Source organism: Anas acuta, chromosome 5 (assembly GCF_963932015.1).
Source record: "Anas acuta chromosome 5, bAnaAcu1.1, whole genome shotgun sequence".
Taxonomy (NCBI): Eukaryota; Metazoa; Chordata; class Aves; order Anseriformes; family Anatidae; genus Anas; species Anas acuta.
The window spans coordinates 41,433,602-41,460,017 of record NC_088983.1 but is presented as its reverse complement, the minus strand read 5'-3'; the positions used below and the strand labels follow the sequence as shown (position 1 = coordinate 41,460,017).

Below are 26,416 nucleotides of genomic sequence, written 5' to 3'. Positions count from 1 at the left end.
TACTGGCTCCAATGATCATCCCTAATTCTAAAATCAAATCACACACTTCCTCAATTGCTTTTTTTGTGAGACACTATTTAGTTCTTTGCTTGTGCAAACCCTGATTTTGACCAATACATCCTACATCTAACACAAAGTCCAGTTACAAGAGAGGTAACAGTACCATGTCTGATATAAAAGACTTTTGTTTTACTCTCCACAATTGCAAACTAGGATCAACAACTGTGCCCAGTTTTTACTGGGAACACAATCTGGCCAAATGGTTTCTTAAGACTAACTCAAAAAAGTGCAGACAAATATTACCTAAAACCTAATTTCAAAAGCTAATAAGTCTGCCACCTGTCTCAACTGTTAATAAAAAACAATGGTTGCAATGTGGCAACAAAACTAAAAAAGTACAGTAGTAACAAATTTGCTTTTAAGGGTAAGCCACCTTTTTAAATAAAAACATTTTTAAGCACAATTTGAAATACGTCTCTAAATTGCAGTAAGTGTCATTACTCCAAATTTTTAGTCTCTTACAATGTTGTGTCAACATAAATGTGGTGACAGAAAGGGTAAAAGCTGTTCAGTACCACCATTGTCTCTAAATGGAAATTTTGCTTTATTTGTTTCCTAAGGAATTCCTTAAACTAAATTACTGCTAACTCAGAATGGTGTAACCACAAGTATTAGTTGCTTTTAACATACCAAACTATTGAAGCAATGATCAAGGAAAAGCAGGAGGACTGTTTGTTCATGCAGAGAGAATTCACTGTCATTCTCAACCAGTGACGCTTCCAATATGCATTTGAAGAAGAAAGGAAAGTGTTCTGGCTTTTTTTTGAATGTCTAGGAATAAAAGAGAAAGTTAATCTTGAGTCTTCATTCAAATTCAAATTATCTTCATTCACATAACATAGATTGAGACCTCCAGGTTCACTTAAATCTGTAAAAGGAAGAAGGATTTATTTCTCTCTCTGTCGTTTAGTCTGACCAGGCAGAGCAAGCAAAACACTTGATATCTTCTTACAATATCCTCCTATTAGGGAATCCCAATAGACAGGAGAGCTTAGAGGAACTGCTGCATTCTGCTTGGCCTCTAACACAGGTGATGCATAAGACAAACTGAACAAGAAGAGCAAGTGGAGTGGGTTGTATTATGGAAACACTCAACTGATGATCACACAGTGACAAAATGACACAGGTTAGAAAAATTCCTTTAGATCCACAGAATTGGTAGATTTTAGCCAAAACTATAGCAGCTGTTTAGTGATCTAGAAAAAGCAAGCAAGTAAAAACAACAAAGATTAACTACAGTTGTGGACCTTACATTCAACTGCCTCAGACAGAAAAAGATAGTCAGTAACTGTGGCAATAGTTTCTTTAAAAGGGCAGCCACATACCAAATAACGAATTTAACTAAACTGCTTGGATGATTACATGCACCTGTCATTTTGCTTCTAGCACCTACACCAAAGCAAAATAGAAGACACAGACATCACATGCCCAAGTTATTAATCCTTTGTGTTTTGCCAGAACTGAAGTAATAGCACAACTACCAGAGTAAGCGTGCTTCTAAAGTGATGCTTGCACAGAATTTCTAAGTAGGCTCATGTCATTGGGATGTCCTGTGAGAACTGAACTATTTGTAGAATAACACATTATTTCTGAACCTACTACTACACAAAACAGTATAAATAGAATCAGAATAAGAGATTACTTTATGATAAATTTCATGCAGAAACCATATTCACAGATTTTAAGCAAGACAGTATTAGTTAAAATGTCAGACTTCCAGCAGTGCCTTCTTATACCCACAGATATAAAAATTCTCTCTTTTCTTTCAATATCAGAGAAATAACTTCTCTGCAAATGCCAGACTTGTTGAGTGGCAAAAAAAGCAAACACTGCTGATGTAAAAGCATCATGCAGCAGAACAAAAGACTCATGCTCCGAAAAGAATCAGGTGATCTTCCATCCATCCCCTGCCTTCTCAGAAAAGAACACACTTTAAAATACCATACGAGACATTCCAGCTGAGGAACCATTTACTGTTAACATTACAAGATTTGTTACCTTCTGTCAGTGTAAGTGAGCACACTGCAGAAGCTGCAACTTGTGGATAAAAGTCAATTCTAGCTGTAATTGTAATTGGTTACCTCCCACGCAGGGACATTCTCTCTGAACTTCTCATTCACCATACAGCAGATTGACATTAAATATGCCTTACTGGACACCTCTGGAGAATAATTCATCCATAGGTAATTTTCAAGGTACTGGCTGTGAAGAGACAAAGAATATTTCATTAGCTGCTGCCACCCACATAATCTGTCACTCATGTGAAAAAGCACTTATCCACAGGGTTGGGTTTTTTTCTTTTTGCCATTTTTGTAGTTTGTGAATAGTTCCTGAAGTTACCCCTCATCTAGGTCACTGCAGCAGAACTTGTTAACGGCAGGCTCAGCTCAGATAACTGCTACAAGAGACAGATGAATTCTCATCAGGAAGAAACACCACTCAAGGAGGATTTCAAATGTGCTAAGTAGCCACAGCTCAATGCAAAGTCAGAACATGAACTCAAACTGATTTTCCAGAATGAAAAAACAAAACCTGCTTGTCTAAAGAATGTCACTTATAGCATTTCCTAGCATAAGATGCAAAAGACAACTACTGTATAACGCTATTTGTATTATTAAACACCTCTTGCTATAAAAAAACAATCATCCAGAGATTTTGTTTGCAATCATCATATAAAGGTAGTAAAAAAAAATAAAATAGTGTAACTAAAAAACTTTATTATGGGAGAGATCAAGTGATTTCAAGAAAGTAGGAAAAATTACTGGACACTGGGAAATAGCAGCTTCCTAGCAACATGCACTTCTTCTTCATTAACATGGCACATTTCTCACAGAAGAATCTCTTAGAATAAGAGCTTGGAGATGAGGAGCAATTTGGACACACAACTGTTGCCCTCTTCTAACTACCAATTGAACCTACACAGGATAGCTACTCCCAAGGAGGCACTCTCTAAATTCAACCTTTTCAACAGTGTACTTGCACCCTATGCCATCAGAAAGTCTTGTTTCTTCTCAGGCCAGGTGTTCACCTGCTCTCCTCTTAATACCAGCTCTAACATTCTTTTTGCCCTTCCTGAGACAATCCAGTTTTACTTATTTACTTTTTCCACAGCTTACTATTTTCTTGATGTAGTAAGCTACTTCAATCACTTCAGGTAAGACAAGTACCAGAGACAGTGGAGAAAAAAGGCAGAAAGGGCTTGTATGTAGCCAGGACCGGAAGACTCAGTTAAGGGTCAGACAAGAATTGATACTTTCTGGGGGCTCAGCCAGAATGCATAGCATCAAATAGAGCAGCTGAGATAACTTCAGAGGCATATTCAAGATGGAACATATACTGCTTCCCAAGAGCTTGAATCTGCCAACAGTAGGGGAAGAACATCCACAAAATCCAGAGATAGTTCCATACTTCATTTTCTCCCAGGCATTTTAATAAACTTCAATACATTTCAATAATAATAATAAAAAAAACAGTAACACCCCCAAGTGAGTATAAACACATGTGAGTATGAATGGAGAATAGGAAAATCCTATGTATTTTGTACATAGGATGTGTCAAGAGAACTTAAAGGACAGATGAGAAAAGAAGCAAAAATAATAGAGAGAAAAACGACTTACAGGACAAATGGCAGTAGATGGGGCTATACACCAGAAAGTACTTCAATTACATTACAAACCGATAACATTAAGAACGTTCACAGAAAGGATTAAAAGACTAACTCCATGGTATTGCTTTCATGCAGATTCCAGAACAGGCACGCTACCAGTGCACTATTTGTCAAACCCAAAATCATAGCTTACATTTGCTCTTGTGCCTTTTCTATTAAAGAAAACAAAAGAAAGTTTATCCTACTTTTCCAGTTAGTGGTACTAATGTATTTCAGCCTTTCCAAGCAAAGAAACCATCTCAATGAAAACCCATCTCATTCTGCCTGCTCATAAGATTTGAGACAACCAGAATACTAAATATTCCATTTGTAAATATGTAAAATTGCAAACGTGTTTTACACCATTTTAGAATGCTAAGCAAGCCCAGCAAAGTCTAAAGTAGTTGTAAGTATCTTCTAAACTGACTTCAATTTCTTTTCAATTGAAGAAAGTTTCATGATGGTGTTGCAGCGAATTTGTTTTTACCCTTGCAGGAAAAGACTTAACCCAAAAAACTTCCACTGACTTCACTGAGTGCTGATATACCACTTAATGACACATTTCAAATTACAGACCCAAGTTTTTCACCTATTTCATTCCTACTCTGTTCTTTTGTGCTTCATTTATACTAGAAATTCAGAGTCATAAAACAAGATATTCTGATGTTACTTATGCTTATGAAACTATTTTCTCATAAAATTCAACTCTCCTCACTCAATTTTCCTATGTGTTCAAGGCTTTAGTAAGCAAATGAGTATACAGCCTTCAAGCAGATTCACTGTTCTGCATTTGCTTCTCATCATTGAGTTCCTGCAGAAAAACAACTTAAATTTCACTCATTTAAGTTTACCTGAATTCAAGAAGCATTATCTTTCTAATAGCAAATCTAAAAAAGGAAAAAAATTAATCAATTAATATAGAAAAGAAAGCCTCACATGCACATTTAGCTTAGCTACTTCCTCCCACACACACACTCTTACATAACAAAACCGATTGAAGCATCTAGAAGGTATCTTCCCACACACACACATATACATTTCTAGGCAACAGCAATCACTGGAATACAGTGCTTAACTGCTATAACATTGTGAAAGCTAAAGTTCATGCAGGATCATTAAGTAACCAATGAATTTACATATAAAAAATTTTTTTTTTTTTTGAAATATGAAGACATCACTTCCAACTGTCTTGTAGACATTAAATTGCTGGAAACTGACCAAGTATTCTGGAAAACTACAACTATATATTTATTCAGTTTGTAATGGTATCACTTCTCAGTCAATGGAACTGCAAGCTTGCTCTGATTCTTCATGGCAATTTTTTGATGACTTTCATAAAGCAATCATAAATAGGATTATCTCCAGAGTTCAGACTTCAGAAGAATAGATACAAATAGCTTTGGTCACTACTCTTTTCTATACACAAAGCTGTAGAAAAGAGTTTATCGAGATTTTTTTTTTCTCCATCATCTAACATTAAAACTTACTGAAATGAGACTCTCATTAATTACAATAATTACGAAAAACAAAAAAGCTAGGGGCACCACAATCCTTAACTGTTTTTTTTCTTTACATACCTCAGTGACAAAGGAGGGACCAGCCTTCTATAACCACCACAACACAAAACTAACACAAATCACAACATACTAGCAGATTAAGGAACCAAGCAATGTTATGCCCAACCCTCATATTCAAGGAGAATGAGCTCATGAGCCCCTCATATTCAAGGAGAATGAGCTCATGAGCTTTCTTTTTACCACATTCAGACTTTGAAAAAAATATAAGGATTATATTACTAGAATGAACTTGGGCCATCTTCACTTGCTTCAAACAGAATTTCAATGAATTCTATGGAACATTAGGAACAACTGCAACAATGATGGAATACTAGTCTATATGAAACTGACTAGTATACTTTGCACATGTTTATACTATACTGTTTGTAAATGTTTATACTAGTATACTTACTTTGACTTGACAATTTCTTTTGTATATACATCTTCAATAACCTATGGGGAAGAGTAATTCAAAAAGTTTATACTTCATGAAATTATTAAAAATGTATTAAGATATTTAACAGAGTCAAAGTTCCTCTCTATTAGTTACTCTCTGCTTAGTGCTATTTGATGAAATATGTCATAACAGGTAAGTCTCAGCTCTGATGAGACCAAAACCTTCACAGACATATATTTCTGACAAAGAAAATGAATCAACACAGGGAGGGAAAAAAAAAAAAAAAGCACCTAATGATACAGAATCGATAGGACCTTCATTCAAGTTATTCATTAGAAATAAGCTAGGTCTCACTGAGACTTTATGTAAAAGTCAAAGAGATATGCAAGCCTTATTATTGTTGGCTTACTGTTGAATTTAAGGAACACCCTTTGAGGAGTCAAATCTGTATCAACCCAATCATCAATTGTCATTGTTGCTTTTAAACAACAACTAACCAATTCCTGCCACTCCTACCCAGTTTTTACCATAGGAATAAAATAATCTGTTCTATCCACTGCAATACTTGCTTTGACATCACATGACAAAGATCTGTAATTCAGCTGCTTATCTTCATCTTAGTTCTAACAGTTGCAAGTACTACAAAAAGCAAGCAAACTGAGGCTGAAAATGGAGACTTAGCTAAAGAACCACAAGAGAAAGAAACCTAATATTGAAGGACCCTGCACTACAGAAAGCCATCACAAAACCAAACGTATTAGGCCAAGCTTTAAACATTAAAAACACAGATATCCACCTGAACAGCACTCAAGTTGTCCACTCAAAACTCTCTGAAGAATTTTTAAGTTAAGTATTGCATGTATCTTTCATCCATTGATTTTTAAGAATATCTCCTCAGACATCTTTTACACTCAGTTTCTTCGCTCAAATAAACTGAACATATAGCACACAAAAAAATGTGCTGCTATTGCATATCATCACAACAGTGCATACATTTATGAATTACAAATAAATAACAATCAACTTATAACTACAGCGTGTTAAGTAACTGGTGAACTTTCCAACAGTCTCCCATACTCTTCTACAACATAGGTATCATCAGAGGTCAGCATGACAGAATATCATTGATCTTCCTTCTTTCACACCCTGGCACAGTTCTGGTAGGATTTCTTACCTTTGAATCAAAGCACAATTTTTTCTTCACATGCGGAGCCCAGTATTTATTTGCTAACTGTATGAAAAATAAAAAAAAAAAAAAGAAAAAGAAAGGGCAAATATATTTATTTTCAATTGTAATGACAGAATAGCTGACAGAATAGCTCTGTAACAGATCCAATCCCCATGCTTTATTTCACTTTTTTTTTTTTTTTGCTGAATTTCAGGTTTAACTACATACACCAATGCTGTTTTTCCAACAGCAGTGCTTTTCAACCACTTAATATTCTACATCTAAACATTTTCTGAAAGAAGCGCGATACTCTGTAAGAGTTTCTGATGCAGACCATTATATAGTAAACACCTTCTTTTGTTATTTTTGTTAGGCTACCCCTAACAAATCCCTCCAAAATACACCAGGATTTTTCAGTGGCTGCAAACTGCAGCCTGCAAGCCTCAGGCAGAGGTGAAGGCAGCAGGTCAGGGCCTAACACTGCAGGGCTGCCGCTGGAGCCGCCCCTGCATCGCTACCAAGCTGCGCCGCCAAGGCCGTCCTGGACCCCTTTAACCACACTTATCCGTGCTGTAGAGGAGGATGGAAAGCAGCATTTTCAGCACCTGTGAAGCTACTTTACGTACCAGCTGCGAGGCACAGCCGGCCGCTGTTTACACATTGCAACAGGCCTGATTACTTTTACAGCGCCCTAATCTGAACGTCTGGGGGCACACGCGCTTCCCTGCGGTGACACAGGCCCTCAAGCACCGCCGCGGCCCTCCCCGACACCCGCGGCTCCCAGCGGCTCCCGAGCAGCGCCGGCAGCCTCTCCAAACCCCGCCCCGGCTCAGCCACCCGCGGGGACCCCCCCAGTCCCTCCTCGCCGTGCCCACCTGGGTGACGAACTCGGCGTTGATCTGCGATACGGTGGGCGCCACGATCTTCTTGGGCGCCGCGGAGGCCGCCGGTGCCGCCATCGCAGCACCCGCCGGGCAGCGCCGGTGCCTCTCCCTCTCCCTGCCCTGCCCTGCCCCGACCCGGTCCCGGTCCCGGTCCCGTTCCCTGCCCCAGCCCCGTGCCTCCCGGCGCCGAGGGGAGCGGAAGGCAGCAGCGGTACGGAGCGGTTCCGGGGCGCGACGGCCGGGCGGGGGGGACGGAGGGGATGCGGTGTCGCCACCTGCCGCGCCCTCCCGGCCCTGCAGCCCGCACCCGGCCGGTGGCGGCGGGGCAGCGCCCCCCGGCGAGGGAAGGACAGGGAGACCCGAAAAGCCTGAGGGGAGCTGCAGCCGCCTGGGCAGGCCGAGGTGGAGTCCAGCAGCCCCTATAGCCCAAGGAACCAGGCATGGAAAGCCTGAGCGATCCTGTTTTATTGTTTAGAGCAAAAGTTGTGGTCCAAACAGTGTCCAGGAGGTGGAAAGGACCTGTTCTTATTAATGTCGGGCAGCACCACCATCCCAGCACTGCTGCGTGCTCTGTTCGGTGTGTGCACCCATAAACTCGGGGAGGAGAGGGAAGGCAAAGGTAAGAGGGAAAAACTACGTGCTTACACAAGTCGGCAATTTGGTAATCAGTTAGACCTGTTAGCAATTAGCTTACTCTATTCGGTACGCAGATTAATTAGGGAGGAATTTAACAGAATCTCTAGAGAGGTTCCAGTGCTTTGTTTCTTTGCTCATTATCCAGCACCTGCCACTTGAATACTTTAAACTTCCAGGCAGATACCATTGAAGTCTGTTTGAATATGACCTCCTTTGTTTTGATATCAAGGTGATCTCCGCTTCATTTCTTCAAGCAGAGGTTAAACTAAATATTCTTTTTGAAGTTGAATTAGAATGTGCAATGGGAATGGAAAAAGTAATGACAGTGCCTTGAATAGGATCAGACAATGGCTGTATTCAAATAAATACGCCCACTGTATGCCTTTGCTTTAAAGCTTCCAGAACGTGTAAGTTTTCTGTATGGAAACAAGTTAAATAAAAAAAGTTACAAAAGTACTGGTAACAAATTCTTTAAATAACAAGGACTGAACACTATTTGTCTAACAATTGAAGCCCTTAGAGAAACAGGCATTGGATGAAAATATGCAAATACAAAGCAATTTATTAAAATAGACTTACACCGATGCACCCTGTCTGACACTTAAATTGTAATAAAAGTAAGCAAGTTAAGATGCTTATTTTAAATTAGTCTGGAGTTTGCAGCTTCATGATTGATTTAGGCTTATCAAAATCTACACTTGACACCAAAAGGGTAATTATACTTGCCCTTTCTCCATCACTTAGTACACCATCTAGCATCCATGGACACATGTAGAAAATATGAGTAAAATTTACCTAAGCTCTGAGCTGGCTGGATGAGCCACGTTAGCATGTTGCAGCACCCTAGCTAATGTGTTGGAAAGAACAGTGTAGGTAGCACCATCTTCCACATTAGCTTGTATTATATCTGACTACTTCAGAAATCACTGTAGCTTATGTTTGCATGTATCAGAACAAGTGGAAATGTAACAGCTTGAAAACCCCTTGGCTTTCAAAAAAGTTGGTTTTCAGATGAGAGCTGTAAGTCTGACTTGTGTTTAAGAGACAGCATGGGACACTTAGTAGAGGCTATAATGTTTTCATGAGATCAGAGGTGACAGTAATTAGTCCTTAAATTTCTTTTCTAGTAGCATGTCTAAGTGCCACCCACAAGGCAACATTTTAGGAGCTATTTCCATACCAAAAAGTAGGCAGGCAAATAAATTTTGGAATTGAGCTGATAAATTATCTAAAACAGCTTTGCAAAGCTAACTCAAACCCGCTGACCTCTGTTTGCGATAGATCATCAATTGCATCAAACCCCTCAAATTTCCACATGGTATCAAAACTGTGAAAGCTCAAGGAGGAATCCATGTTTCTTGTACTTTCAGCATTTGGATGTCCCAGTGCGATTAGCTGTCTTAAATTTCATAAAGCTCAATTTCGTAAAGGTCAAACAGAGGTCCTTCCAGAGGGCAAATCAGGACTCATTTAAGTGCTTTGAATGAGCTTCTGGTATTGGAAACTAGTATTAGATGCCTAATGCTAGGTCATATGATTACAGCCCTCAGTAGCAATGCCAAATAAAGCAATAAAGATCTCACCCCTATAAGTAATGTATTAAATATTTCTCTATAAGGGGTATTGTTTAGTTACATTAGCCCTATGATAGTACAGTAGATGGACATTGAAATTACTTAATAATATTTTGGCAAAGTATGTTGTTTTCAAGTCTCAAGAGTAGCTGAACCTTTAAAAGGGAGTTGTGGTGAGACCAGACATAATGGTACCCATGATTGTGTGTGTGTCCCCATCTGCGACCCTCACCCCAGCTCACAACTGTCTATTAAAACTAATTTCTTGAACACTACGCTCAGTTTTCCCCAGAGCAGAGTCACATCTGTCACTTTCCACCCCAAACTGCTTTGTAGTCAAGGGAAAAATAAAACCCTGCACCCCATCTTCTCCAAAGCCTTCTGTGAAGTTCCACAGCTTTCTGTACTCATTGACTTAATGCGTCAAAAAATCAAATATTCTTTCTTTTCAAAAATCTGTTAATTCATTCATGAAGACATATATTATTTAAAAAGTCACACATTTGAGTAGATGCTGTTTTCAAGACTGTTACACTTTTTTAGGCTGCATATAGTCCCGGTCAATTTATATTCAATGCCACTTTCTTGCTTAACTAGCTCTTCTTGTTTTGGATGCTTGCCCTTCTATATTAATGGAGCCAGCAAAAATATGCTTCTCTCCTTTTCTTTGCCAAGGTCATGAATAAGCTGGCCATTGCTTTTATCTCAGCAATATTCTTCCAAATACGGTATCTGTGCATTAGGAAGTAACTAGAGATAATCAGCAGAGGCTGAGTCTGTGTTCCATCTTGCCTTTTAAATTATTTTGGTTTCTACCTAGAGTCACAGAAATGATTATAGTGCTGAAACTCCAAGCAATTCATCTGTGTTTCTAATATTAATAGATTTTTTTAGGTTTGTTGTTATGTTTGGGTCTTCAATGAGACATAATATAAAGCAAACTGCTGATGTTTTTATACTCTAAAACAATTCAGTAGCTTGATGTCACTTTTGTAAGAAATTTGTGGGCTTGTATCTTGGCTGTGATGCTAACTTGTTATGTGCATTATTTAACTATTAATTAGAAATACAAGGACATTTTGAGTTTGCAGAGTGCTTTGAATTGCATATGTATTATGTAAGGTGTAAATATAATTCTTAATTCCCTTTCAGTGGAAAAAGAATCTCAATAACATGCACACATCTTATGCCATGTTTAAATTACAGCCTGTTTTTACTCCAGGTCATACCAATATGCTTGTCTAGCAGGGAATCTCTCCTACAGAATTTTGCTGAGTGGAAACACTTTTTTTCTTTAAATACAAGCATAACTAATACAAACATAAATACAAGCAATAAATAAAGAACTCAGACACACTAAAGAGTAAAAAGAAACCATACAATACAGATTTAAGCCATCATGGTTAGAAAGCTACTGCAGCTCTTTAAAATAAGCTTTTAAATCTAGCCTATTGAATTGTACACTTAAACACAACAATTTTATTTATTTATTATCTCTGAAGAACTCTGAAACAGAAAATTCCAAACATGACAAACATCGTCTCATCGTGCATGCAGCCTTGTACTTACAGCTTTTCTTTTAACTGAAGGAGGAAAGTGACTGTGGATTTGCAACATTTTGAAATATTACCTCCAAAATTATATGAAATAAATTTTAAAAAGGGATGGAGGAATGAATGGAAATGGAATAATATGTATGTTACTCAAGGAAGAAAAGAAACCTCCTTTGTCTCTTACCTGTTGAAACGATAAAATAAATGTATTGATTTAACTTGCTTTCAGGTTAAAAAATAATAATCAGAAAGCTTCTCTTAAAAGATCACAGGAATCTTTCAGCACATATAAAGTTTAGGCATGATGAGAGGGGTTATTTCTTTGGATATAGTTTATCTTCAATAGTAGTCAAACTAACTGTTCAGTCTGTTCACTATGATTTTAATTCAATCACGTCATACTGCTTTTACAATTTTATTTATGTGCATTCTTCTAGTCCAAGAGTTTGTCACAGTGTTCATCTCATTAAATACGGGTACTCACTCAGTAAATATGTGTACTTCCAAGTATGTGTACTTCTACTCAGTAAATATGGGTACTTTCAAAAATGATGCCTCAGTTTAGTAACAGATGCTTCTTAAAATATTTAGAATTTTAAAGTGTAAAGAAGCCGTCAGTAGCATTCTGATTTGTGTATAAATATTTATTTAGCACACGTTCTGGCCAATGTACTGCCCTTGATTTTTGTGCAAAACTTACAGTAACTTCAATGGAAATTCTGAGCTCATGAGTAGAGAAAAATATGGCTAATTCAGCAACCCAGCTGCTTTTATATCCCAGAATAGCAAGCAGTGCCTCTAGTGAGGGAGGTGGGGAAATATGGGAGTTTATGTCATTCTTAGCTTTCTGTTGCTGGGCTCACATTTCACTAACAGCTCAACTTAGCACAGACTCTGGGGTATCCTAATTCTCTTCAGGGACTTTTAGCTCGATTTATAGCAACTGGAGCAAAACAGTGGTATGAACATAAGAATTCAGTGGCTAGTACCTATAGCTCTAGAAATATTTGCTAGAAATCCTGTGAGAGTGCAACATGATATGTGAAAAAATTTCTGTGGGGAAAGTGCCTTCTTAAATCCATACCACAGCTTAACCTCTTTAAACATACTGTTTCCAGCTTTTCAAAAATGTCTTTTTTTATTATTTACTTATTCTACTCTCTCTGTCACAGACACCAGAAATTAATAACAGAGAGACTACATGCAGCAGAAATTCTCCACTGGTAAGAAAATTGTAGAAAACTCTCTTAGGAAGATTTGTAGTACTGTGAAATCCTAGAGTGTATGAGCTGAAAAACCGCTGTGTTAACTAGAGTGTCACAGAAGAATGACAAAATTTCAGATCAACCTTTCAAAATAATATGACTTAGATTTAGTTATGTAGCTGACTGTCCATAAGCTCAAATATCCAGAAATAAGACCTCAAAAACTAGAATGGCTGGAAAATCAAGCACACTTTAAGTATTAAGCTACGTTTTTCCAGACAAGTTGGATTTGCTCTGTTATGTGAATATGCATTATATTGTTCTAAGTGACAGTACATCAAGACAAAAACTTTAATTAATAACCTCTCCCTCTTAAGTGTGCAACTCTGTATCTTATCTTGCTTGCTGCACACTATTCAAGCACTTTATGAAAGCAGCATTATTCATTTCCTTTAATCTTTGTGCAGGCTCTCAATGTATTAGCAGAGTGCTGCACAAATAATAACTAGTTCTATTTCTGCAAAGCTCTCCACATGGTGTTATTTTCCGTGTTCTACTAAGGGGAAACCGAGTAAGAGTTTATGGCCAAAAAAAAACAAACAACCCTTAGCAATGACTACTTAATTTTACATGCATTATACTACATTATAAATTCAAGTACAGGCTCTATTGACTACACCTGAAACTCTAAGATAGTATAGCTACAAGTCACATACAGGGTCTTGAGCTGGCAACCAAAACTGAAGAACACAGTGACAAGATGACTGTGGAAAGTCATCTTCAAATGTTTTCCTTAACACTGCAGAAGAACTTTTCAAGAAGATGAGGGAGAGGGCCCAGTTTTTCAAGTCCTGAAGGATTTTTCCTTTCTAGTAATTTGGTAATTCCCTGCTGTTAATACTGCAGACTTGTCTATAACAAGACCTTCTACACTAACATGTAGAAATTAGGTTACAAGTTATTTTTAAACACGTTCAAGACATACTTTCTTCCACAGCTGTGTGTAAGATAAAGCCTTTTAATTTGCTTTCTCCTGATTTCTAAATTCTATAATTTAATCCATAAAGTGTTTCACTATGGCATAGAACGGCATTCTGACTAGCACAAAAGGTAATCAATGCTATCTTTTTTTAACAGTCCTTATACCACAGGCTCAACATTTCTAATTGGGGAGGATTTTCAATTTAGAGAGCTCCTCTACTGCATACATCCTCAGTAACCAAATCAGATCCTATTTTCCTAGTACTCTGATCAAAGATCTAAGATGCCTTATATTTAAAAATAATAATCATGAAAAAGAAATGTTATGTGCCACTTGATATGTTTTCAGAAGCAATGCTATCAGTTTGGCACTGCAAGTAGTATTCCTTCCACCATATTAATTATTAGGACACACAGTACAAAAATAAAGTTTGCTTTATCTTTTATTACTACTTACTATAAACTACCAAGGTTTGCTTAACTACCCTAAATACCCAAACCATTCAGTGGATATGGAGACACTGTCTACTACATCACAGCTGGTCAGTTTCTTGCATACTCGTGTACTGCTCCTCATACTACACTTTCAAATGGCTGGCCCCAAACTCACCAGTTCCCCAGCCCCATACGTGGGCCCTCAGACCTCTTTCATGTATTTCCCTACCAAGATGCACATCCCCTTTGCATATACTTTTCTAGTTTAAAATTCCCACTCACCAGCACACCATATTCTTCTTCATTACTCATGCATCTCATGTACAGCCCCACAATTTACTTTCCTCTGTAGTCAGACATTCAGAGAATCGTAGAGTTTTTTGGGACAGGTTCTCAAGGCACCATTTTGCATATACTGTGGCAGCAGGTATGTGACAAACAGCTCTGTGACCTTCTGTAAGTCACATACCAGGTTTCACAGATCCATACGAATTAGGATCTATATATCCAGTGTGTATATATATATACACACACACACACACACATATATATAGTATATATATAGTATAATATACTATACTGGAAAGATTCCAGCGAAAAGGAAAAATTTCAGCCACATACACAAATTACGTCAGGTGTGCAACAGAATCAAGTCATACATTAGCAGATCCAGGAAGAAAACAAGAACTGAAATGGCAGAGTACAAAATTAAAACAGCATTCAAAAACCTGTGGTATCTCATGGCAGACAATGTTCATGTTCAAACAGTGGTTTCTGAACAAGGAAATGATCAGTTCTACTAGTGTGTGATTTTGTTGGTGTAAGGCTGATTAATCCTCCATTTTCATGGACTTTGAAGATTTACTTTTAAAATAGATGCTAAAAAAGATGCTGTTTAGAAGCTGCTTGACAGATTTAGTGAAGAAGCCTAATTAATATGCTTTGCCTGGAGAAAATAAGGTATATGAGAACACAAAAGAGTCACATCTGGAATTTCAGTTTTCCTCACAATAATCGTCTCTCAGATGCATCTTACCCATAGCTACTGGATGACAAAACCAGGCTATTAAGTTCAAACTTACACTTAAAAACTCCACATAACTTTGTGTTAGAAATAGGAACCATGACCCCTTTAGTTATTTACAATATCTAGACATTTTGAACCAGGGGCAATTAGGACCAAAACTATAGTTTTTATTGATTCAAGAGTCATCCAACTGTACTTACCTAAGCATTACTCAAGTGAGGTACTGTTATGAGATGACAACTCTGCGTTTTACATTTGTGCTAGAAGAAAGCCAGGAAAACTGAGCATTAATTCCAATATCACAATGAAGCCAGAGGTCTGATTAATTTCAATTAAGTTTCTTCTGTGTCTGTTTCCCATTTGCCTCATCAACTTTTCTTGTTGGCTGTAGGTACAGTAGCGAGAGTAGATCACAGACAAGTGACAACCTAATCGCTCAGCAGCTACAAAAACAATAAAATGCTTTTTCTGTCTTTTCTGATGGCTTTTTTTTTTCCCAGTTGATTTTTTCCCCCTATACATATTTTGCAAGTTGTGACTTTCTGCAAACACTACAAGGATAGCACAGCAGTCATGTAAAGTTGCAAATGTTTTAAAGCTAACCATAGCTCTATTTCCTAGGTGGAAAATGGACTATGTGATCAGATAGTACTACAGTTCCAGGGAATTTAGTACTGCACATTCCATTTGCCTTACAAAAAAAAAGGTCCCTTTAACCTGTCTCAGTTTATATATAAGTATATAATAAATATATAAATATTGACCCTTTTTTATATCACATAGCACTTCCTCAAAGCTGAATGCAGTTTGATAAGTTCTCATGAAGGAAGTTCAATATTAACATAGAAAGACCCACCCTTCTCCTGTTTACAATACGCTTCAGAGATTGAAGGCTTAAACTTGCCTGGGATCATGATGGAAAATGACTAACCTACTAATGACCAATGAGAAATAGGATTCTTAACACTGGGAAAATCCCTGTAGCTCAGATTCACAAAGGTACTTCGAGAACTTTACTGTTGACTTCAAGAGACAGGATTTCAATGTTAGATTTTTTTCCCAACTCTTAGAAACCTCTTTACCTCTTTCTAGCTGGTTTATGCTGTAATTCTGCTAAAATTATGAATTTATACTGGCATAAAACTTCGGATAAAAAGAATAGAGAGCTAGATATGCAAAAAGGTCATTACCGCCCTTCTGGAATCCCATGGAAACCAAAGATTACTGTGATTAATTTAGAAATTAATGTAATACTTTCCACCTGGCTATCCTTCAAAGTTACCTTTCTGTATTATCTTCCTCCATTTTACTCAAATCAATATTTTTCAGAACATACCAAGCTTATTGTTCTCAAAACATTACACTCAAACAAATTTTATAAAATGACTGACTTCTTAAAAACAGATCTTACTCTCTTTAAGCATATTTATACTTACTTTTTTTGCCATAGAAGTAAAGAAACAAAGCCTATTTGTTCGAACACACAAGGTGCTATTTTGATTCCAAGTTTTAGACTTCTCTGCATACTGAACATTATAATTTCAATACTCTAGTTTGCACATAAAGTATACAACAGAAGTGCAATATAAATAAAATAGTTTATTACAAGAGCTCTACAATACACTTTCAAAGCATCTTATACAGTATTCTCTTTCAATATGAAACAATTCACATGGGGAGAAAAAAAATCTCAATATATTGTCATTCTTAAGATACTGAATTAGCCTGTCATACAAAAATCATAGTAACTGAATCTTCCTTAGCTGTATTCTCTCTCAAAATAGGAAAGAATAATACACAAAACTAAAATAAGAACTCCTTCATTTATACCAACTACTATAAAGCTTATGCCACAGCAAGACCTACATAAATTGCTTCAAGAAATAATAATAATAAAAAAAAAGTTTACTTAAATAAATACATATCTATTTAAATAGTGAAAAGAATGTATTTTACAGTTATATTAATTTAGATATAGAATAAAAAATTTCATGTTTCAAATATTCAGAAATTGTGTAACAAAGGAAAATATAGTAAAAGGTAGTTTCTTTAGAGAAAAACAAACTTCATTCTTGTTCTTGATGAATAAAGCTCCACTGCACTTACACTTTTTGCCAGCCCCACAGGCACAATGGGCAAAGCTCTCTACTTACCAGAAGTAAAACTACAGACTCTATTAACACAAAACCAGAAATACTTAATGTGAGCTAAGTCATTTTCAGTCTCTAATATTTAATGTAACAAGAACATGACTTCCCAACAAAACTGCTTGTCTGAGCTATTGTCACAACTTAAGAGAACACTCTTTACTGGTGCAATACACGTCAGAAGGAACAGATAGCAACTGTATGTGTAATATTCATTATAATTTCTTGCCCTCTTTTCGTGTAGAAAATTCAGTATAGCATGAATTGGCAAAAAAAAAAAAAAAAAAAAGAGAGAGAAAACTTGGAAAAGCAAGATGTTGCAAGAAGTAGAAACGAAGTGATAAAAGGGATTAAATGATTATCAGCCCTGCTACTTTAGCAGTCTACTCATATTTTACCATAAATAAGGTAAAAATGTAATTCCTCACCCACAGATTTCCAAGCATATTGCAAATATCCAGTTCATTTTTCTCTTTATTAACTGTTCTATAATGCTGTTCAAGTTTTTTTATTAAACATTCTTCCCCACTTCCTCAACTTTGTTCTTTTTTTGCATCTTCTTCATCTAAATGTAACAGTTTTTTTTTGTTTGCTTGCTTTTAAAGCATTAACTAAATACAGCAAGCATATGCAACACTTGCATATTTGTTTGCAATGTACAGGAAGCCAGAAGAAAGTAAAAGGACCATTTTCTGCATTCTGGAAATTACCTTTTTATTGTTACTTTTGGATCGTTATCGTTGGGCAGTGTCATAATAATACTACACAGGAAAAGGTAGGGAGCTCTGCAGATTGCTGCAACACCATCAATACTCTAAGAATGTTTATTTATAAATACATTTAAAGAAAAGAAATGCAAAGTACCTTTTTATTGCTTTTTTGCTTTTTTTTTTTTTTTACCATTATCTCACTGTCATCACATATTATAATCAAGTACACAGTTCTGAAGACAGCAAATTAACTCTTTATCAGGTCTTCTCCATAACATAAAAAGATAATCCTTTTCAGTCAATTATTCAATGTAATATAAGCCTTTTAATAATTATGCAACCAAAAATGTTAGTTTATAGTTTCATGGGACGGTATCCAGTTTCAATGAAAACAATACATTCCCTTGTTGTTGCTCAGTGGAACTCAGCTTTAATCTTTCTTTAAAGTGAGTAAGGTGATGTCTCTTCAAATGTGGGGACTGTCTGAAATTTTTACCACAAACTGAACATTCAAATGGCTTCTGTCCAGCATGCATTAGGTAATGTCTTTCAAGCTTAGAAGGTGATTTGAAAGTTTTAAAGCAGATACTGCACTGATACACTTTCTTAACATCACTTTTTTCAGTCCCCTCAGAAAAATCATGCCAATAACTGTAGCAGCTTTGCTCTGTTTCCAACAATTTACTACACAAATACGGCTGTGTGTTTCTCCTGCTGGTGTCAAGAACAAAGTCCCCTGACTCAATTTCAACTTTGATTTCAGCTGCTTGGTTTGACTGAATCAGCTCAAAATCTTGAAAGCCAGCTGCCTGTGAAGGTGTTTGAGAATAACCCGAATAACCCACAGGCTGAGAAGACTTAAATTCAATGTGATCTCCCTGATGATTGAAAAGTTTGTTCAGATTTTCAAATTCTACCTGGCAAACAGAGCTTTTATAGGGGTTCTTTTCAGTATGGGTGAGCTGATGTCTTTTTAAGTGAGCTGACTGTCTAAATGTCTTCCCACAAACATTACAGCCAAAGGGCTTCTGTCCCGTATGTATAAGATAATGTCTTTGAAGTTTGGATGAAGATGGAAAGATTTTTTCACATCTGTCACATTTACACACTTTGTGTCTGCTATGTATATTTTTAGTAGGAGCTGAAAAAGCACAGTGAAGTACTTCTGGGTTATCAAAGAAGCCATCATCTGATGAACCATAAAAAGCATCATCCTTATTATGCACTGAATCATCGATGTTTAACATGCGCTCACTGGTAAGCATACCTTTTAAATTAATTCCTACTTCGAGAGGTTGTAGATGCTCTTGCCAAGATAATGGCATGGCAAATATTCTTTTTGTCCGATTACTAACTGCTTTGTGCATGTCAAGCTTGCTACAGCAGTCCTTGAAAAATTTAGTGGAAGCGTTCTTATCAGAACGCTGATTTCTAACTGCAACCAGGTCAGGACTTTTAAAGTAACCTGATTTCATTTTTTTTCTGCCAGTCACAGAAAAATCTGATGCCTTTCCTCCAGTATGCTTCAGCTTCATCAGGATCCTATTTTTCATGCTGACTGCGTGGCTGAAAGCTGTTGTGCAGTTATTTGAACTTTTGCCATCTCTCAGGTAACATCTGTGCAAGTTTAGAACCTGCTCTGTTTCAAAACACTGTTTGCACGTTGGGCACTGAAAGGGTACAATATAAATTGAACGAACATCACGTGGGTCATTCTCCTGGGACTTGTAAGGGTCATTCTCAAAACTATCCATCTTTCCTTCCAACAGTTTCTGCGGTCTGAGATATTTGTGAGTCTTTCCTTTGTATATGATATTGGGCACATTCTTATTTCTGACATGGAGCTGTTTGTGCTTCATGAGCTTGCTCTGTATTTTAAACCCCTTCTGACAAAAGCAGCACTGAAAAGGCCTTTCTTCCGTGTGTGTGAGTTGATGGATTTTCAAATGGGTTGACTGTCTGAAAGATTTACCACATGAAGAACACTTAAAAGGTTTCTGGCCAGTGTGAATAAGGAAGTGTCTTTCTAGCTTAGATCTTGAAGGAAATGTCTTGTTACACGATTCACAAGCATGAGTTTTCTTTCTCCTTCTGGTACCATGTAGATGATCTGCCTTGAGGCACTGATGCAGCATCCACCTCTCTTCAGTTGTAAAAGACTTCCAGCACACAGAACATCGAAATATGCCACAAATGACCCTGTCTTGCTCAGAATCCACAGATTTTTCTGCTTGCTTGATATCATTCTGATAATCTGCATTGTGAAGCTGCTGATGCTTCAAGAAAGTAATTAAGTTTTTGAAGTTCCTATGACAAACAATACACTTAAAAGGCAAATTATGGGTTAATTGATGCCTGTCCAGATGGACTAACTGCCTAAACGTTTTATGGCACACGTGACATTCAAATGGCTTTTGACCAGTATGTATCAGGTAATGCCTAGCTAATTTTGATGGAGTTTCAAACTGTTTATAGCAAGTGTCACAAATATATGGCTTTTTCTTGGGTATCCTGTTAGCTGTTACACACTGCTGTACTTTTAACATTTTTAAAAAGCAATTACACCTTGCCTACTGTTAATTTCTTCAGATAAGTATTTCAAGTGAAATCATCAATTGCCCACTAAGATGGAAGGCTGTAGAAGCAGCAAATTTTCTTAGAGGAGAGATATTCTTAAATCCCACAGGTCCCTAAAATAAGAAAAAGAGTATTACTTTAGCCATAATTGCTCAAGTTTGTCCCTTGTTTTCTACATAAGAGACCAAAAGCATCTGAATTAGAATACTGCTCACTTAATCTAGCTTAAAATGCTTTCCTCGTACCAGAGTATTTACTTGTTCTGTTACATGATATGGAAAAACTTAAACTCATTTCATCTGAAAAGTAGTCATCTGTGCTGTAATGCAGGTATTACACACTCCTGCTACTTATTTCTAGGTCATATACAGTTCAACTACCTTATGACGTTTAGGCTATTTGCAAATAAAGGATATTCTTAAAAAAATATATATATATTGTAATAAATTTCTTCCCTACAACGGTACTTTGAAATCCCACATACAATTTTATAAAGATAACAGAAAGTGCTAGGAGCTAGGGATTCTTGCACTTCAAAATAAAAATTAAATGAATGCCATGTTTGTGGGAAATGAATATTAAGAACATATTGAAACGAAACAAAACAGTTACTATTCACATTTGCATGTTTTATTTTGTCAACTGAATGCAGAACAAACTAATCATTTTTGCTTTATCTCAGGATGGCAAGCATCAGAGCCAGCCACCAAGCATAGCAGAGTGGAACCATAAGCTATCACCAGAACAAGGATGGAACGCAGGCTACATTCACTGTATCACAACCAAACCAGAGCGCCTGAGTTGTGATACTTATCCATGCATATGCTCTTTTGTCATCATAAACATACACATTTTTGTCATCATAAATATACACATTATCTTAAATCATCAGTGAATGTTTATATATATATATATATTGACTGTTTCATTATATATATATATATAAAATGAAACAGTCAATTTTGATTTTCCTCACATTTTCAACACTTGGGCAACCTACTGTGTCTCAGCTAAAGAACAATGATTTGCAAACAAAAAACTTCTTATGCACTCAATTACTTGCATCTTTATTAAAATATTCACAGGAACCTGTGTGAGAGACAACCTCCAACAGGGTCTTAAGCACTTCCACTAAGGGGGTTCTTTAGCCTCAGCAGGGTTCCCTCTCCAATGCTTGCCCTTCTCACCAAGCTTCTCCTTGTGCTCAGCTGAACCCTTCTTTACTACGAAGTTACTTCTCTTGTCCTTCACTCCATTGAATGTAGAAAACAACTAAAGGTTGTTCTTTGTAACAACTCTGTATTCACAGTCTTCTTTCTGTCTTTTTTTTTTTTAATAGAACAACCTTGTGTTTTTTTTTTTTTTTTTTAAAGTGTTGTTTTTATGCTTACTTTTTTTAAAAGACAGGATTGGTCTTTTTAATCATCTCTGGACTAATTTCAATTGGTCACATCCATCCTAAATTGCAGCATCTAAGGCAGATGACATATTTCAGTCCACAAGAGTAGTATGAATAACAGCATGAAAATACCTTACCATTATTACCTTTGTAATAGGTAAATATAGAAAGGGAAAGTGATGTAGGGAGCAAACTTTAAAGCAGTAGCGTAATAGCTAGAACACCTGACAACTCTGTTGCAGAATACATTTTTTCTGACTATAATTTTGCTACTACAAACTCAAAAATGGTATTTTGATACAAGTCACAAATCATGCATTCTTTCTATATACTAGCAGAATAAAAAAAAATAAAACATTTTTTCAGTGTCTCTAAAAGCACTGCTTCTTCCCAAAGAGGCAGTACCCTAGTTTTTAAGAATTCAGAAATACCTGAAAAGTCCATTTAATGTAATTCCAAAGAATAAAAGCCTACTGCAGTGGAAAGCAAGTTGTGATGAGATTCAAGATGTGCACAGAAGACTGAAAATATCTGGTAAATCAAGTTTTTTCTTACACTTAATAGAAAGAAACCTGGTCATCCGATAGGATCCTTCCATCCCTCATAGATATGACCCTATATAATTGTGGCCTTATTAATAATGCTTGGATGTATGCCTTTGATGTGGTTGTCATTGCACTGAGGAATTATGTAATCTCACTCCTTTGATAGAACTTGACAATACTGTGGAGCAGATGAGAAAGTCAACTTTTCCTTTCCTATTCTCTTCCTACAGAATTGTAACAGCTATTCAGTTCCAGTCTTTTGAATGAACGACACCACACAACACTCTTAGGAGAACCCTTTTTCCTCCCAGTTGTTACATCACGTGAAGGTAGGGAGGTTGCAGTGAGTATGTAGCAGCACAAACTAGAAAGCATTTGCTGCAGTGAAGCTACAGACAGGTAGGCTGAGAAAAGCAGCATATTTCTTTGCTGTGCTGGAAATTCCTGTACAGCTGTGGTTCAAGGCAGCCTCCATTAGCAGGGAAAGAAAACCTCCTGAGAAAGAACTGTAAAGACTGATGAATTTTAGCTAACGTGCTGTCATACAGATCTAATTTACACATCAGGAAAGTACTCAAGCAGTACAGTGACATGCAAAGAAAAAAGTCCAAAGTGAGAGACAGCTGTGGCATATTACACAAGGGATTTTGTATTTAGCTTATAGATGTATTAAAGATTCTATCTGATGAATGAGGAGAAGTGTTCTGTAGTACAGGATGTCAAAAGCAGAGCAGAGCTTCTTACTGTGGTCTTCTGCCAATGAAAGACTGAAGGCTAAAGCGAGGGAAACTTAGGCAATGCAAAAGGAGGAGAAAGGTGTTAAGATGGATGTTACTGTGTGGCCCAAATATATTTCCAAATCTTCTTTAATAAGGACATTTCTCTGTATCTATTTCAGGGTGATCTGTGCCTTGCACATCTAAGGAATAAACACACAGCTGCTAAAGATCAAAGAACAAAAGACAAGCTTGGAATACTCTCTTCTGCCAGCCCTGGAAGTACATGGGCTCATCCTAGTTACAGATGAGATTTAATAGATATAGATTTAATTTATGGACTGGGCCCGATTTAATACTAAATTGACACTACTTTTCATCTCGGCTGCAAGGTCATGCAGAAAAATAGGATGAAGATGTAGGCCACTGAAGGTTCACAGAAGACCTTCTTATGTCAAGTATTACTTAAATATGTATTACCTTTATCAACCTTCCAGATGACAGCAACAAGCTGAAAACACAATGGAAAAAAATTCTGAATTTTAATCTTGCCTTTACTAATCAGAGAAGGTTCAGGGAAAAAGAAAACAAAAACCAGGAAGTGCACTTTAAGGAAAGGAAACACAAGGTTTTCTATTTACAAATAATAATCAACTGGAAGGGGAACAACTTAGTAGGTAACAGTTGAACAGAAGAGACTTGGAGACTATGTTGGAACAGAAGCTGGATATACCAGTAACATGCTATTATACCAGGCTGTATAAACATAAATAAAGCTTGAATGGCACATAAAGTCTCCCATGCTACTGCTTAGAATTCAGCTGAAGTACGCTATCCTGTTTTGAGTACTGCCCTTCAAACTGAGTCAAGCACATAAACTAATTGGAATGAGTCCAGAGAACAGGATCGAGAATGATCAGAGCTTAAATGCATAATATAAAACTGTAAAATAACTGGAAGTGTTTAAGTTAAAGATGACACCTGATTAAAAGCAAAACAAACACCAAACAAACATAGAAGTCAGCTGAAAACAAAAATAAAGTCGTTCCCAAAGTCATTTATAGATGTGACTAGAAATTCGAGTTATTGGAGAGAGGATTTAAGTACACTATCCTTATATTTACACAATTTTTCTTAATAAGCTTTCAAGTAAGTTGTGGGGGAACTGTCCTACCTCCAACAGTGGAGGTCTTCAAAAAGGGCTGTATAAAGATCTCTCAGTTCCCTCACTCACATAGCAGACCCTGCTTTGATGCATGGGAATAAATGAAAAATTCATATCCTGCCTTCTTTTCCTATGGCTCATTAATGTAATTCAAAACAAACCACCTACAAGTTGAAAATTCAGTGTTTCCAAATTTGCAACTAAAGGATTGTTCTGCATTGTTAGTGCATTCTCTAGACCCTCTAGAAAAGCTAGTGGCTGTAGCCTTCCTGACAATTACAAAATTTAATAATAACAATAATAAATGCATTAAGAAAGATAAGTGCCTTTTGTAACATTAACTGCCAAACAGGTGAAAAATCTAGCTGCTGACCTACCAGACACATAGCATGCAACAGAAACAAGCGTCTGAGACAAGTGCACTGCTCACTGCATTTCCTCACCAGCCTTCCCTACGGAAAAGTTAGGTTGCAGCATTGGGGGTAAAACACGCATTTTACCAGCAGTGTAATCATCACCTTTATACAGAAATCAGCATCACGTGTTACAGCTCCTCAAGGCTAGCACATCTTACCTTATCCCCATTTTCCATGTATTTTTTTAAAGCATTCTCTGAAACAAACCCAAAATCACAGATGAGGGAAAAGCGGGGCGAGTTTGACAGCAAAACTAAGTTCTGCGGAAGGGGCTTAGGACCAGGAACAGACCCCTTCCACCCCCAAACGCCAGAAAAGCTATCCCTCCTCTCCCCCCCGCTCACACAACTCTCTTAAATACAATTAAAAGCAACCAGCGAAGCGGCTCCTACAGAAAGCAGACAGCGAACGGCCCCACAGCGGCCGGCAGCTGTTCCACGGCAGAAAGCGGTGTCCCTGCTATAGGGCCCGGCCCCGAGCTGCCCACCGCCTACCGGGGCCGCGGCACCGGCAGCGGCATCGCCCGGCGGCTCTGCCCTGTCCCACCACGCCGCCGGCCGGCCCGGCGCGCCGAGCCCGCACGCCGGGCAAGGGGAGGGTGCAGGGGAGGGAGCGACCTGAAGCAGCAGCCACCGCACCACCACCTTCCTCAGCCCGCCCGCGGCGGCCGTCGCCTAAACGCTTCCCCCCGGATGGCTCCCGGCCGCCGGGACGCCGGGAAACCCGGGCCGCGGCTTTCCGTTCCCCCGCGGAACCCGGCCTGGCCGCCCGCCCCCTGCGGCTCCCCCGCGCCGGGCACCCCGAGGGGGAGAGGGGGCTGAGGTCGGGCCGGGCACGGGGCCCCGTCCCGCGGGCCAGGGTTTTGTGCTCGCGTTGTCCTGCCCTGCCCGACACCCTGCCGGTGGGGTGATGAGTTCTGCGTTCCTGATGGCACGCGTTGTTCCCCACAAGCAGGACGCGTTTTATACTGAAGCGTCACAAAATAATGGATTCGCAGTGGCCGCAGGCTGCTGGACGGAACCCTGCTGGTGGAATTACATTGTGCTGCAACCGCTGGTCAAAGCCTGAGGTCTAGGACATTGGGAAGTGACACTGGGAAATGAAGAAGACTCTCCAAAAAGATACCCAATAACCTGTGCACACTGCAGAGTTTTGCCTCTCTTCTGAAAGAGAGAAGGGCCAAGGAAATGCAGGAGATATGGGTGGAAGAACGCAGCTGGAGAAACTGGGGGTGCCAGATGGGCCTAGGCCCACGGCTGCTGCTGCTGGGCAGTGGCTGACCTCAGGTCTGCCAGACAAAGGCCAAAACAGCCAGATAAAAGCAGAAGCTTTTTATTTCAGAAAGGAACATGCAGATGGTACAGCAGTGAATAAGAGATTCGCCACAAAAGTCTGTTAATAATTAATAGAATGCAAGAATATGGATGAGGCTGATACTGTGCTCAGACTGCTGATTATTATGCTGATGGGCACTGTGCTGCTCTATTCCCCTTTATCTGAATCCATCTCCTTTCTCCAACTCTGCTTAGACGGTAGCAGCTTTGGCACTTGGCACAGAGCATTCCTAGTCACAGGCACATATTTACCTATAGAGTGAACATGGGTGGGTTTCCACATCT

At 38.1% G+C, this 26,416-nt stretch overlaps 2 protein-coding genes and 1 long non-coding RNA gene across 12 annotated transcripts in view; 1 reads left to right on the top strand and 2 right to left on the bottom strand.

Annotated features, from left to right (window-relative positions):
- Positions 1–7,803, bottom strand: part of AQR (aquarius intron-binding spliceosomal factor) — a 57,661-nt gene extending 49,858 nt beyond the window's left edge. Inside the window, exons 1-6 of one of the 2 annotated variants that reach the window (XM_068684359.1) lie at positions 7,703–7,803; positions 6,834–6,890; positions 5,675–5,715; positions 4,558–4,593; positions 2,142–2,262; positions 691–831 (exon numbers count right to left, since the gene is read on the bottom strand). In XM_068684359.1, the coding sequence (XP_068540460.1) occupies positions 691–831; positions 2,142–2,262; positions 4,558–4,593; positions 5,675–5,715; positions 6,834–6,890; positions 7,703–7,786 (480 nt within the window). In that variant the 5' untranslated portion in view covers positions 7,787–7,803. Of the gene's footprint in view, positions 1–690; positions 832–2,141; positions 2,263–4,557; positions 4,594–5,674; positions 5,716–6,833; positions 6,891–7,178; positions 7,298–7,702 lie in introns of those variants that run through there. The other variant, XM_068684360.1, reaches the window with a different exon arrangement.
- A 207-nt stretch (positions 7,804–8,010) lies between these two features.
- LOC137857628 (uncharacterized) lies at positions 8,011–24,009 on the top strand. Of its 2 annotated transcripts, none has more exons than XR_011097191.1 (5): positions 8,011–8,330; positions 12,647–12,697; positions 19,115–19,236; positions 19,469–19,589; positions 22,731–24,009. It is a non-coding gene; the product is annotated as an uncharacterized lncRNA (long non-coding RNA). The 2 variants fall into 2 exon arrangements; XR_011097190.1 differs by having other exon boundaries at positions 8,012–8,330; positions 21,239–24,009.
- On the bottom strand, positions 18,135–25,564 carry ZNF770 (zinc finger protein 770). Of its 8 annotated transcripts, none has more exons than XM_068684364.1 (2): positions 25,190–25,564; positions 18,135–20,669 (listed from the first exon to the last, which is right to left on the bottom strand). In XM_068684364.1, the coding sequence occupies exon 2, from the start codon at positions 20,523–20,525 to the stop codon at positions 18,342–18,344; it is 2,184 nt and encodes a 727-aa protein (XP_068540465.1). In that variant the 5' UTR covers positions 20,526–20,669; positions 25,190–25,564; the 3' UTR covers positions 18,135–18,341. The 8 variants fall into 8 exon arrangements, with proteins under 8 accessions (XP_068540465.1, XP_068540467.1, XP_068540470.1 ...); XM_068684366.1 differs by having other exon boundaries at positions 25,285–25,564; XM_068684369.1 differs by having other exon boundaries at positions 25,292–25,564.
- Positions 25,565–26,416: the final 852 nt, after the last annotated feature.